At 55.6% G+C, this 11,507-nt stretch overlaps 1 protein-coding gene across 2 annotated transcripts in view; it reads left to right on the plus strand.

Moving 5' to 3' along the window:
* Window positions 1–1,418: 1,418 nt before the first annotated feature.
* The window catches only part of Foxk1 (forkhead box K1), a 53,559-nt gene continuing 43,470 nt past the window's right edge, over window positions 1,419–11,507 (plus strand). Inside the window, exon 1 of one of the 2 annotated variants that reach the window (XM_020177051.2) lies at window positions 1,419–2,008. In XM_020177051.2, coding sequence (XP_020032640.2) covers window positions 1,419–2,008 — 590 coding nt within the window. The remainder of the gene's footprint in view (window positions 2,009–11,507) is intronic. The other variant, XM_074075463.1, reaches the window with a different exon arrangement.

Consider the following 11,507-nt stretch of genomic DNA (forward strand, 5'->3'; position numbering starts at 1 on the left):
AACACAGTGTGGATTTTTGCTGGTGGCTCAGTGCCTTGGCGTTAGCGCGGTGTCTGAATCTGCGGGGGGCACCATGGGCCTCCTTCGGGTGGGAGGCGGGGTCCCCGGCTCTGTCCTTGGTCACAAGCTTCTATTTCTGAGCAAGTTTCTCTGAGATGGCTTCAGCACAGCCTGTACACCCTCGGGGAGAGGTGGGCCTCAGTTTCCCGTATTTTGGTTCACTGATGACTTTCTACCGGCCCCTTTCTTCCCCTCTGGAGGTAGCTGTCACATAACTGATGACTTACCGCACGAGGAAACAGAATTGCAAACAACCCACCAGACGCCTACACTTGCCAAGGCCCCGCAAACTCTGGGTCCCATTACAGCACCATTCCCTGCTCCTCGCCAAACCAGCCATCTTTCTGTGCCTCTGTCCCCTCTGTGGCTTTCCACGGCCCTTGGGGTCGAGCCAGGTCTATAGAGCCACCATGGCCCCTCCCTGCTCTTCTGCCTCCTCTGCCTCGGCTGACTTGGTCACTGTTCCACATGTACTGGCCTTCAGTCCATCCCTCCCTCCATGGCACCAGGCCAGCTCACTTCTCAGAATTCAGCTCACGTCCTCATCTGGGGAAGATTCCCCTGCCCTGTTTGCACTGCTCTTCCCCACCCCAAGCAACAGGTAGCTTCTCTTGCTACAGCTTCTCATAAAAAGTGTCCCTTCACTGGACACAGTGGCTCTTGCCTGTAATCCCAGCTACTCAGGAGGAGGAGATCAGGAGGCTCACAGTTGCAGGCCAGCCCAGGCAAAAAGTGTACAAGATCCCCATGTCAACCAACAAGATAGGTGTGGTAGGGCATGCCTGTAATCCCAGCTACATAGGACGCAGAGATCAGGAGGATCACAGTTCAAAGCCAGCTGGGGCAAATAGTTCAAAACAAAAACAAAAAACCATACACAAAAGGGCTGGTGGAGTGGCTCAAGGTGAAGGCCCCGAGTTCAAACCCCAGTACCACGCCCACACGCAAACACAAAAGCAACAGGTGTCAGGGGTGGGCTGCAAATGTCCTTAGGTGACCTGGATGCGCAGTTACGGGGAGGATAACCCTCCATTCGGATCACAGCTTGGGGCTGGGGGAGGGAGCATGTCCTTCGCTCCTTTCTCCAGTGACCCCGGACCCTCGTTCCCTCTCCACCCAGGATGGAGACCGGTGGGCTGTGAAGGAGGACAGCCCCGCCCCCGCGAGACCACGCCCCCACGCAGAGACCACGCCCCCACCACCCCGCCCCTCGTGCCCCGCCCCCGGCCCCTGCGCAGCGGCTCCGGCGCGGCGGCTCCACTCCGGCGGAGTCCGGCCCGGGTTTCCGCGCGCGCCGCGTGCCCCGCCCCGCCCCGCGCCGCCTCGCCGCCGCCGGAGCCGCTCGGAGCTGCGCGAACATGGCCGAAGTCGGCGAGGACAGCGGCGCCCGCGCCCTGTTGGCGCTGCGCTCGGCGCCCTGCAGCCCCGTGCTGTGCGCCGCGGCCGCCGCCGCCGCCTTCCCAGCCGCCGCGCCACCACCAACCGCGCCGCTGCCGCCCGGGCCCAACGCGTCCCCGCCACCGCCGCCGCCGCCCGCCCAGCCCCCGCCCGGGCCGCCACCGCCCGTGCTGCCGCCGCTGCCCCCCGGCGCCGCCGCGGTCCCCGGCCCCGGTCCTGTCCCCGGCCCCGGCTCGGGCTCAGGCGCGGCACCGGCGCTGGTGGCCGCGGCGGCCGCCTCCGTGCGACAGAGCCCCGGGCCGGCGCTGGCGCGTCTCGAGGGCCGCGAGTTCGAGTTCCTCATGCGGCAGCCCAGCGTCACCATCGGCCGCAACTCGTCGCAGGGCTCGGTGGACCTGAGCATGGGGCTGTCCAGCTTCATCTCGCGGCGCCACCTGCAGCTCAGCTTCCAGGAGCCGCACTTCTACCTGCGCTGCCTCGGCAAGAACGGCGTCTTCGTGGACGGGGCCTTCCAGCGCCGCGGCGCGCCCGCTCTGCAGCTGCCCCCGCAGTGAGTGTCCCGCCCCGCTCCCGGCCCCTCGTACCCCCGGGCTCCCCGATCCCCCCGGCCACCGTGATCAACCCGTCCCCTGATCCCCCCATTCCCCCAGCCGCCCCGGTCCCTTGACCCCCCTGATCCCTGGTCACCCCGATCCCCCCCGATCACCCCGGACACCGTGATCATCCCGTCCCCTGATCCCCCCGGCCACCCTGATCCCCAATCCCACTGGTCCCCCGGTCCCCCAATCCTCCCATCCCCCGATCCCCCTCCCCCCATTCCCCCAGCCGCCTCGGTCCCCTGATCCCCCTGATCGCCGGTCTCCCTGGTCACCCCGATCCCCAGTACCCCGGACCTATCACGCTGATCACCTCCACACCCGATCCCCTCTCCCCGTCACCCCGATCCCCAGCACCCCGGACCGTCACCCCAATTGTCGGCACCCCTATCATCACCTCATCCTTATCACCCCAATCCCCAACACCCCAATCTCCTCACCCCAGTTCCCAGCACCCCATCATCCCGGACCCATCACCCTGATTCTGTCTGTGGCCCCAGTCTCCCCAGTCACCTCAACCCCCACATGCTGGACTCCTCACCCCAATCTAGTCACCCCGATCCTCTGTCACCCTGATACCCGGCATCTCTATCTTGTCATCTGCCACCCCAGACCTGTCACCCCAATCCTGTCAACCTAGTCACCCCAATTCTGTCACCCCAGACCCCATCAACCTGGTCACCCTGACCCTTCACCACCCTGATTTCCATCACCTGTCACTCTGATCCTGTCACCTGATCATCACCCTAGACCCGTCATCCTAATCTTGTCACTTCGGACTATCAACCTGATCCCATCTCCCCTGTCAACTCAGACCCCCTAATCCTGGCCCCTGTTACTCCATTCACCCCAGGCCCCTTCACTCTGATCCTGTCATCCCAAGCACTCCAGACTCATCAATCCAGACCTCCTATCCCTGGACTAGGTCATTCTATCACCTCAGCTCCAGAGAGCCTGAGCTCCCAGTTCACAGTGGCCTGATACCCCAGGTCACCCTGATCCCCCCGTGGCCTGACACCCCAAGTCAACCCCTACTGCTGATGGCCTGAAGCCACAGGTCACCCCTGACCTCTGAGAGCCTAAACCACCAGGGTCACACCACCTCCTGATGGCCTGAACCTCTGGGGTCACCCTGACTTCTGGTGGCCTAAAACCACAGGGTCTCTCTAATCCCTATCCTTGACAGTCTGGACTCCCAGGGTCACCTCTGACCCTGCCTGACCTGAACCCTAGGGTCACACCCCCAACTCCAACTCCACTGGGCTTGAGCCCCCAGAGTCACTCCCAACTTTTGATGGCCTGAAACCCTGGGATCACCCCTGATCCCCATCCCTCTGCCCTGGACTCTGGGATTACCCCTGGAGTCACTCCTGACCCTATCCCACCTGGTATGAAATCCCAGGGTTACTCCTCCGTCACTCCTGATGGCCTGACCCCTTCCCCCAACCCCCGTCCCTGCGGCCTGAACCACCAGGTACACTCCTGTCCCTGCTTCCCTGCCAGCCTGCATTTCAGGGTCATACCCTAAACCCAAGGGCATGGGCCATGGGCTGCCCCATCCCTGTCTGGTCCCGGTATTCCTGGAAGGGGGCATCTGGGTGGTAGGGTGTCACCTGGGAGGTGTAGGGTCTGGGAGTGACCCTCTGTTGGAATGCCCTGCAGTCCCTCCCTTAGGGACAGGTCTAAAGCAGAGATTTATCAGGGAAGGGGCCAGGACAGGAAGGGCCCTCCATTAGTGTGCCCCAAGGAGGCAAGGGCGGCAGTGGAGCGCCCTTAGAGCCTTCGCTCTGGGGTGCCTCTGAAGGCGTCTCTACCCTGGCCTTTCCTTGCCCTCTTCGCTCCACACCTCCCCGCCCTCTGCGCCGCCCCCAGAGGGCCGGGACCTCAAGGTCTGCGCACCAGGAGAAAGCCTGCTTAATTACTCACTTCCTCTGCAGCACTTTCCTTTTCTGTTCGGTAATTGCGTCTCTCCTCCCCACGTTCACAGTCAGTGTCTCGCTGTCTCACTGCCTGCTTCGGGGAGCCCTGGAGTCCAGGGAGCTGTTGCTGGGGGACCGCAGCCCCGCGTTCCTGTGCCTGGGGTCTGGCACATCTGTCTTTCATGGACACCGTACTGCATGATTTTCAACCCCAGCAGTGACTCATCCCGTTAGGGCGGGAGAGGGAAGGTGTACCTTTGTTTCCCCAAACCTGAAAAGCGGGCCCTGTAAAGTCAGGGTTCGGGGAAGAGCAGTTGTCCTGTGCAGAGGTGTCAGCACCCTGTTCTGTCTCCCGTGGCCTCCACACGCCCTGCATTCCCCGGCTGGTGTCCTCCAGGGAGAAAACGACAGACGGACACTCTGCCTCCCGCTGACCCTGAGTGCAACTTGGGTTCTGGAGCCACCTCGCAGTCCTGCTCTCAGGGCTCCTGGAGTTTTTCCCTCCGGGCGAAAGTTTCAACCCAGAAGGTCCCTAGCGTCTGAATGGCAGCGCGAGTCTGTGACAGGCGTTCACAGTGCCTCGAGGTTTATACTGCACGGAGCTGGCACAGCTCGGAGCGCTGTGCCTTAGCGGTAGCAGGCAGGGGAGTGTCTGCTGGCCCGCCGAGCTGGTGGTTTTTCTCTCTCTCTCTTTTTTTTTTTTTCAGTAGTGGGGCTTGAACTCTGGGCCTACACATCTCTTTTTTTGTGAATGTTTTTTTTTCTTGTTTTGTGGTAGGGGCTCAAGAACTATTTGCCTGGCTGACTTTGAACTGCGATCCTCCTGATTTCTGCCTCCTGAATAGCTAGGATTACAGGCGTGAGCCACTGATGCCGTGCTTGAGCTGGTGCTTTTGAGGTGTGCACAATGCTTTGCCCCACTGTGCTGCCTGTCTTTATGACTTCAGCTGTGCTTGGGGCACCAGGACAAGCAGTGTGGCTGAGGAAGGCAGCGGGGAGGCAGACACTGACTGCCGTCCTGGGGGAAAAGCCTGTTGAGCAGGCTGAACGGTTGGAGGAGTGGGGCATTCCTTCTGGCTTGAGGAAGTTGCAAACTTAGAACAGGATGCTGGGAGCTTCTCTGTCAGCGGTTGGGTACTTAGGCTTGTCTCATTGAAAACCATCTAGAGATTTCATTGAATTCAGAAAAAGGAAGTTAGATGCATGTGAGCTTGTCACTGTGAAATGGGAATTTTGTCCCTGATTTGAATGGAGTGTAATACATACTGTGTCTGTTCTCTCAGGTTTTGGTACCCAGTTTATGTTATTGTTTTGTTTTGAGACAGACTTACCATGTGACCCAGGCTGGTTTCGAACTTGTGGTCCTTCTGCCTGAGCCTCCTGAGTGCTGGGATTATAGGTGTATGCTACCATGCCCTGCTGATAGCCAGTTTTGACATTAATATTTGAAGTTAAACATTTTGCTACCATAAGCTGTGGTGAGCTCTCTTGTGTTGGAATTTTGTTGACTTGACTGTGCTCCAATTCAGTGTGTGGCAGTTGCCCCAGGCTTGGTGGTTTTGCACCAATTCCCAAAGCAGTCCCATCCTTAGCCACCTTCTTCCCTGTCCCAAGGGCAGGTGACAGATAGCCATACAGGTGACATTGTACACACCACACACTCTCCTGGGTAGCCCCTACTAAGGAAGGATGGTGGGATTTACCCTCAGTTGTCACTAGAAGCATGTCTTTCAGTTTTCAATATTTTAATAATTGTTGGGGAAATGACTCTTGATATAGCCAGGCGCTGGGCTCAATCCTGTGAGCGTGCCTGGTCCTGTCAGGCCTCTGAAGCTGAGCAGGGCTGGACCTGGCTAGGATGTGTGGGGGAGAATCCCCGGATCTGCCAGGTGGATGGAGCGAGCGCGTGCCTTAGGAGGACTTGGCGAGGCCACAGAGTCCGCACTGGACCGGTTCTTGTAGACCGTCAGCCCCTGAGGTCAGGGCTGAGAATCTGTCAGCTGTGGTTAGCCTTAGTGTAGGACCTGGCTAGCAGCAGGTAACCATGGGTTATGTTTGTTGAGTGAACAAATGTCTGTACAGCTTCTACAGGAGATTAGGTTAGGTTTTCTGAAACATGGCTGCCTTCTTTGGTCATAGAGTGGCATGAACGTGTGTGTAGTGCTAGTTTTTTTTTTACCTTAATTCAGAACTTGAATTGGATATGACTGGTGAATTTTTTTCTTTTTCTTTTTTTTTGGTAGTACTGAGAGTTTGAACTCAGGGCCTGGCACCTGCTAGGTAGGTGCTCTACCACTTGAGCTCTTCTGCCAGTCCCTTTTTGCTTGGATTATTTTTGAGGTAGGATCTCACTTTAAGCTGGACAGGCCTGGACTGACTGCATGTGATCCTCCTGTCTGTTGTTCCTCAGTAGCCAGAATGGTAGACATGCACAACCATGTCCAGCCATTGGTTGAGATGGGGTCTCCTGAACCAACTGGGTTGGCCTCCATCCACCATCCTCCCACTTTCTGCCTCCCAAGTAGTTAGGGTTACAGACACGAATCACCACACCTGGCATGACTGGATGACTGAGGAATTCAAAAGTCCTTTCTTTGCTGTTCTTCCTTTTCTTCCTGATTTTTTTCTTTTAATGGTGGTGCATGGAACCCAGGACCTTGCATATGCTGGGCAATGCACTGCCACTTGAGCCACGCCCTCAGCTCCCCATCTTCCTCCTTCAGCCCTTGTCCCAGGTCCTTTGTAGGAAGTCTGGATTCCTTAAATGGTTACAATGAAATCAGGATTTCCTTTTGAGTCTTGCAACCCAGTGGCTCACGCCTGTAATCCCAGCTACTCAGGAGGCAGAGATCAGGAGGAACGAGGTTCCAAGCCAGCCCAAGCTAATAGTATCTAGAAAATACCCAACAGAAAAGAGGGCTGGCAGAGTGACTCAAGGTGTAGGCCCTGAGTTCAAATCCCAGTACTGCCAAGAAAAAAAGAAAAGAAAAAATATCCTTTTCCTGTAGCTTTAGGGGCAAGAGTTTCGAGCTATGGAGTCTTTTTACACCATACCTCTGTTTACAGTGAGCATGGTACTTTTTTTTCTTAACACTTTTATTTTTTAATAATTCTTAGCACTTTTGTGTAATTTTTTTTCCTTTTGGCAGTGTTGGGGCTTGAACTCAGGGCCCTGTGCTTGCTAGGCAGGCACTCTGCTGCTTGACTCACACCTCCAGCCCCCCAACCCCAATTTTTTTGAACCCATTTCATTACAGAAAATTTCAGACACCAAAGTAGACTAATGAACTTGTCTGTACCCGTCCCCCAGTGTCCACAGGTGCCACTTTGTGACCAGGCCTCATCCGTCTTTGTCCAGCTCAGCTTTTCCCCTGCCCATTACACAGAAGCAAATCACAGGTGTCACACAGCATGCTCTGGAAGATAAGCAGCCTCTATTTTTTTTTTTTTAAAGTAACAACAATGTCATTATCACACCTAACAAATTAAACCCAGCTACTGTCATCAGGACCCACTAAGTGTTCAGAATTTCCATATAGCTCAGGATTTTTTTTTTGCAAGGTGTGTTTATTTGAGTCAGAATTCCAATAGGGTCTAGCGGGGAGGGTGGGTGTGGCTGATGTGTCCTGTATCTCGTCAGGACCTCGCTCTTGTTAGGCAGGTGCTCTGCCACTTGAGCCACGTCCCCAGCCCTTTTTAAAGCTCTGCTGATTTTGGAAATGGGGTCTCAATTTTATGTCTGGGCCGGCCTGGCCTGTGATCCTTCTGTCTAGGCTTCCTGCGGGAACTAGGGTGACAGGTGTGCGCCACCACGCCTGGTTCGCTCTGTATCTCAATCTGAGTTTCTACCTCTCTCTCTTGCTGAAAAGTTTATTCGTGGAAGGAGCAGGGCCGTCTATCCTGTGTGGGGTCCCGGATCTCATAGGTTGGGTTCCCGTGGCCATTTCGGGTCATCATTATAAATGGGCCAGTGGACCCAGAGATCTGGTCAGAGTTCCAGTTTGTTCAGAACCGTCTCATGGGTGATGTGTGTTGTGTGTCTATGAAGGGGCAAAAGTGTCTCACGTGACAAAAGCATCTCTCGTTTTGTAACCTTGGCCCTTGGATTGGTGTTGCATGGAGTCCCTCTCACTGTCACCGCACTTCGGCGGTTCACTGTGGCCGCTTAGAGGCACTCGGGCTCTGTCTGCAGAAAGGCCGCAGCGAAGGACTGCTGTGGGTGGCTGGCGGGTGAAAAGTAGCTAAATGTAGCCAGCAAAGAATGGTGCAGACTGCAGGCAGGTGTCACATAGTTTCTTCTCGCTGTAACAGTGGCACTCTGAAGTGTGTCTGGTAGCACTGAGCCCTCAGCCAGTTAGTAACTAGTTGGAAGTTATTTTGAAATTAATTGAAAAACCCTCAGGAGTAGAGGCAGAAATTCATGCGAACGTCCACTGCCTCGCACCGAGGCCCAGCCACCTCTTCCTCTTCCTCTGTCCCCCACCCTCCCCAGTCCTGAGGGGCTGCTGGGTCACAGCTGGGTGCCTTTAGGGCTGGAGAGGTGTGGGGTCAGCTCTTTCCAGGGGCCAGAACTGGAAGATGAGGGGCTAGGGTTGTGTCTTCCCGTCTCGGCTCGGAGGGAGCCGCAGGCAGAGCCAGAGGAGGCAGGAAGGGCTGCGAGGTCCAGGTGAAAGACCTGGCGAGGAGCGATGTCCTGATGCCACTGTTTGGCCAGGTGGAGGAGGCTGGGGAGGGCTGGAGGCCAAGGGCGCTGCAGGCGGGTGGGTGAGGGCAGAAAGCCGTGGGTCCCTGCTGCTTGCTGGTGCCGGCTGTGTTTGTTCCTTAGACTCACCTGGTTAAAAAGTGACTGGGGGCGGGAAGGACGGAGCAGACCTGGAGCTGTGTGCAGAGTCTGTCGTTACTATGGGCCACCTCTTGTGACCGGCTCACATTCAGTGCTTTGGTTCATCACCACACCACAAAATCGGGTCGAATTTTGCAGGTCCTCCCAGGAGGGTGCTCTGTGTCATGCAGTGTGGGGACAGGAGTTCTTTCTAAGTGTATGGGGACGAGGGTCTGAGGAGCTATTGAAGAGACAGGGTGCTGGGTTTGTAGGGAGGGTAATTGACTGCTTGCTGGGTTTGCGTCTTATGAATGTCAGGGGATAAACTTGCTAAATCAGTGACAGCTGGAATTGCCACTCTGGCTCATTTCCATAATCACCCTACATTTCAAGTACTTCATAGTAAAACGAGAGGATTCTAGAAAATGCTTTTACCTCCGTTTCCTGGAAAGAGGCCTTGTTAGGAGGCCTTGAAGTTCAGTCACTGTCACTCCCCATGACTTTCTAGTTTCGTGGTAGAGCACTGCTGGTTAGTTGAAAAGGAGGTGCATGTGTGAATGCAGCCGGGGCATTCGTAAAGGGAAGTCCCCACGCCTGCCGTGTGCTGCTGGGGGCTGGGGTGCAGGGACCACTCACCCCCAGGCCCATTTCTAGAATGTCACTGATCCCTGCTTCCCCTGGACACAGTGGACATGGGTTAGCACGTCCTGCTTTATTTACACGGATGTGTGCTGTCACCGAGGATGGTGGTGGACACACAGCAGGTCAGCGGGAGGCAGGGAGGTAGACACTTCACCTGTGACTCACCAGGAAGACTCGTGTTTGCTGTCACACGCTTAACCTGGTCAGGGAACAGTAGGCTGTGTTCTGTGTGCTCAGAGGGTCCTGCCTGACCAGCTCTTCCCAGTGCTGCACGGCTGGCTGAGCCTCAGTGCTCAGAGCCCTCAGTGGCTCCCCGCACCCTGGGGTCGGCCTGGCGCCTCAGTGCTCTTGGGCAGACCTGCTTTGTTATACAGCAGTTCTCGGGGGCCCTTGCGTCCCTTCCCCCATCACTGGGGACCCAAAAATACTTTGCTTTATGTGGGGTGTGTATTGTCACTTACCATGTAAGAAGTTCCATCGTATTTATTGAACTACTTGAAAGTAGCAATAAGAAACCTATCACAAAAGCACCTTTTCTAGGAGGAAATTCTGTATTTGGCCAGGTGTTGTGGGCATGCCTGTAATCTCAGCACCAGGGAGGCGGACGATTGTGAAATCAAGTCAAGCCTGGACAACACAGGCAATACTGTCTCTAAACAAAACAAAACAAAACAAACACAAACCCGCGTACCCCCCCAAAAATAGAATGAGGTTTTGTCTTGTTTTGTTGCGTTTTATCATGGACCTCTTCAGTGGCTGGCTTACCAGAGGCAGCTAGGCTCTCAGAGCTGCTCCTGGTCCCTGTTGCCTGTGTTAAGCTGGGTGTGGGTGTGGCCTCTTGGGTGGCTGGGTGCTCGTCTTGGGTGCCCCCCAGGGCTGGACAAGGGCCTCTCTCAGCTGCCTGTGGCCTCTGAGTGATTTTGTAAGGTCGCACATTAGTGGGGCGGAGCTATGCAGACCTGCCAGGCGTCTTGTTGCACAGGGAAGAGGGAAGGCTGTTCCACCCCTAGGTCCAGTCGATCCTTATACTTGGTTCCCTTGGGAAATCTCTCACAGGAAAGGGTTGTTTCTGTTTTTGCTATCCCTCGCTTTTTAAATCTGTTTTGTTGGTGTTTTTTTGCGGTACTGGGCTTGAACTCACCTTGCCCTTGCAGGGCAGGCATTCTACTACTTGAACCATGCTCCAGCCCTTTTTGCTTTAGTTATTTTTCAGGTAGGGTCTCACGTTTTTACCCTGGCGGGCCTGGACTTTGATCCTGCTATCAGTGACTCCTACAGAGCTTGGACCACCATGCCTGGGTTGTCTATTGAAATGGGGTCTCTTACTAACTTTCCTGGGCTGGCCTTGAACCACGATCCTTCTGATCTCTGCCTCCTGAGTAACCAGGATTATAGGCGTGAACCACTGCACTTGGCCCCAAGTCTCTGTTTTTTAAAGCTAGGTTTTTAGGCCACTTTTAGGTTCATAATAAAAGCATCTTTTTGCAGAAATAAAAAAGTTGTACAATTTAGTCATTGGTCTTATTAGCTTTTTGTGACATATTTGGATAAATTTACTATTTGTGTGCTGCACTCACTACCCGATTCTTCCAGATTGGCAGTTCCCATAAGCAAGGGTGTTGGGGACCTCCTTCTCCCTTTTTGGTCTCCGTGGCAGGTGTGCCCTGGAGAGGGGGACTGTGGGCAGGCAGGGCCAGAGCAGGTGCCCTGCAGGAGTCTCAGTAATGCCAGCCACCTAGTGGGCTTCATGGGGACAGTGCCTGCTGTCTGGAATTCTTCGTGACGCTGTGCACATTTTTAGCACACCGTCACTTTGACTAAATATAAACCCTAAATACCCACGCCTGGGGGACGCTTCTCTTTCTCTCCTCGTGAGGTAGACGACACGGAGGCATTGCTTTGCTGCTTGTGGGCTGTCACAGAGACAAGGGTCCTTTCTGTTTTCCACGGCCACACGAGGGGATGAGGTGCCTCCCGAACCCCTCCCGTGGAAGCCTGTGGCAGCAGAGGCTCTGGGGCTGGGTGGAGCTGGCGGCAGGGGACTCTTTGAAGGTGGCTTCCTCGCTGACA

Source organism: Castor canadensis, chromosome 6 (genome assembly GCF_047511655.1).
Source record: "Castor canadensis chromosome 6, mCasCan1.hap1v2, whole genome shotgun sequence".
Taxonomy (NCBI): Eukaryota; Metazoa; Chordata; class Mammalia; order Rodentia; family Castoridae; genus Castor; species Castor canadensis.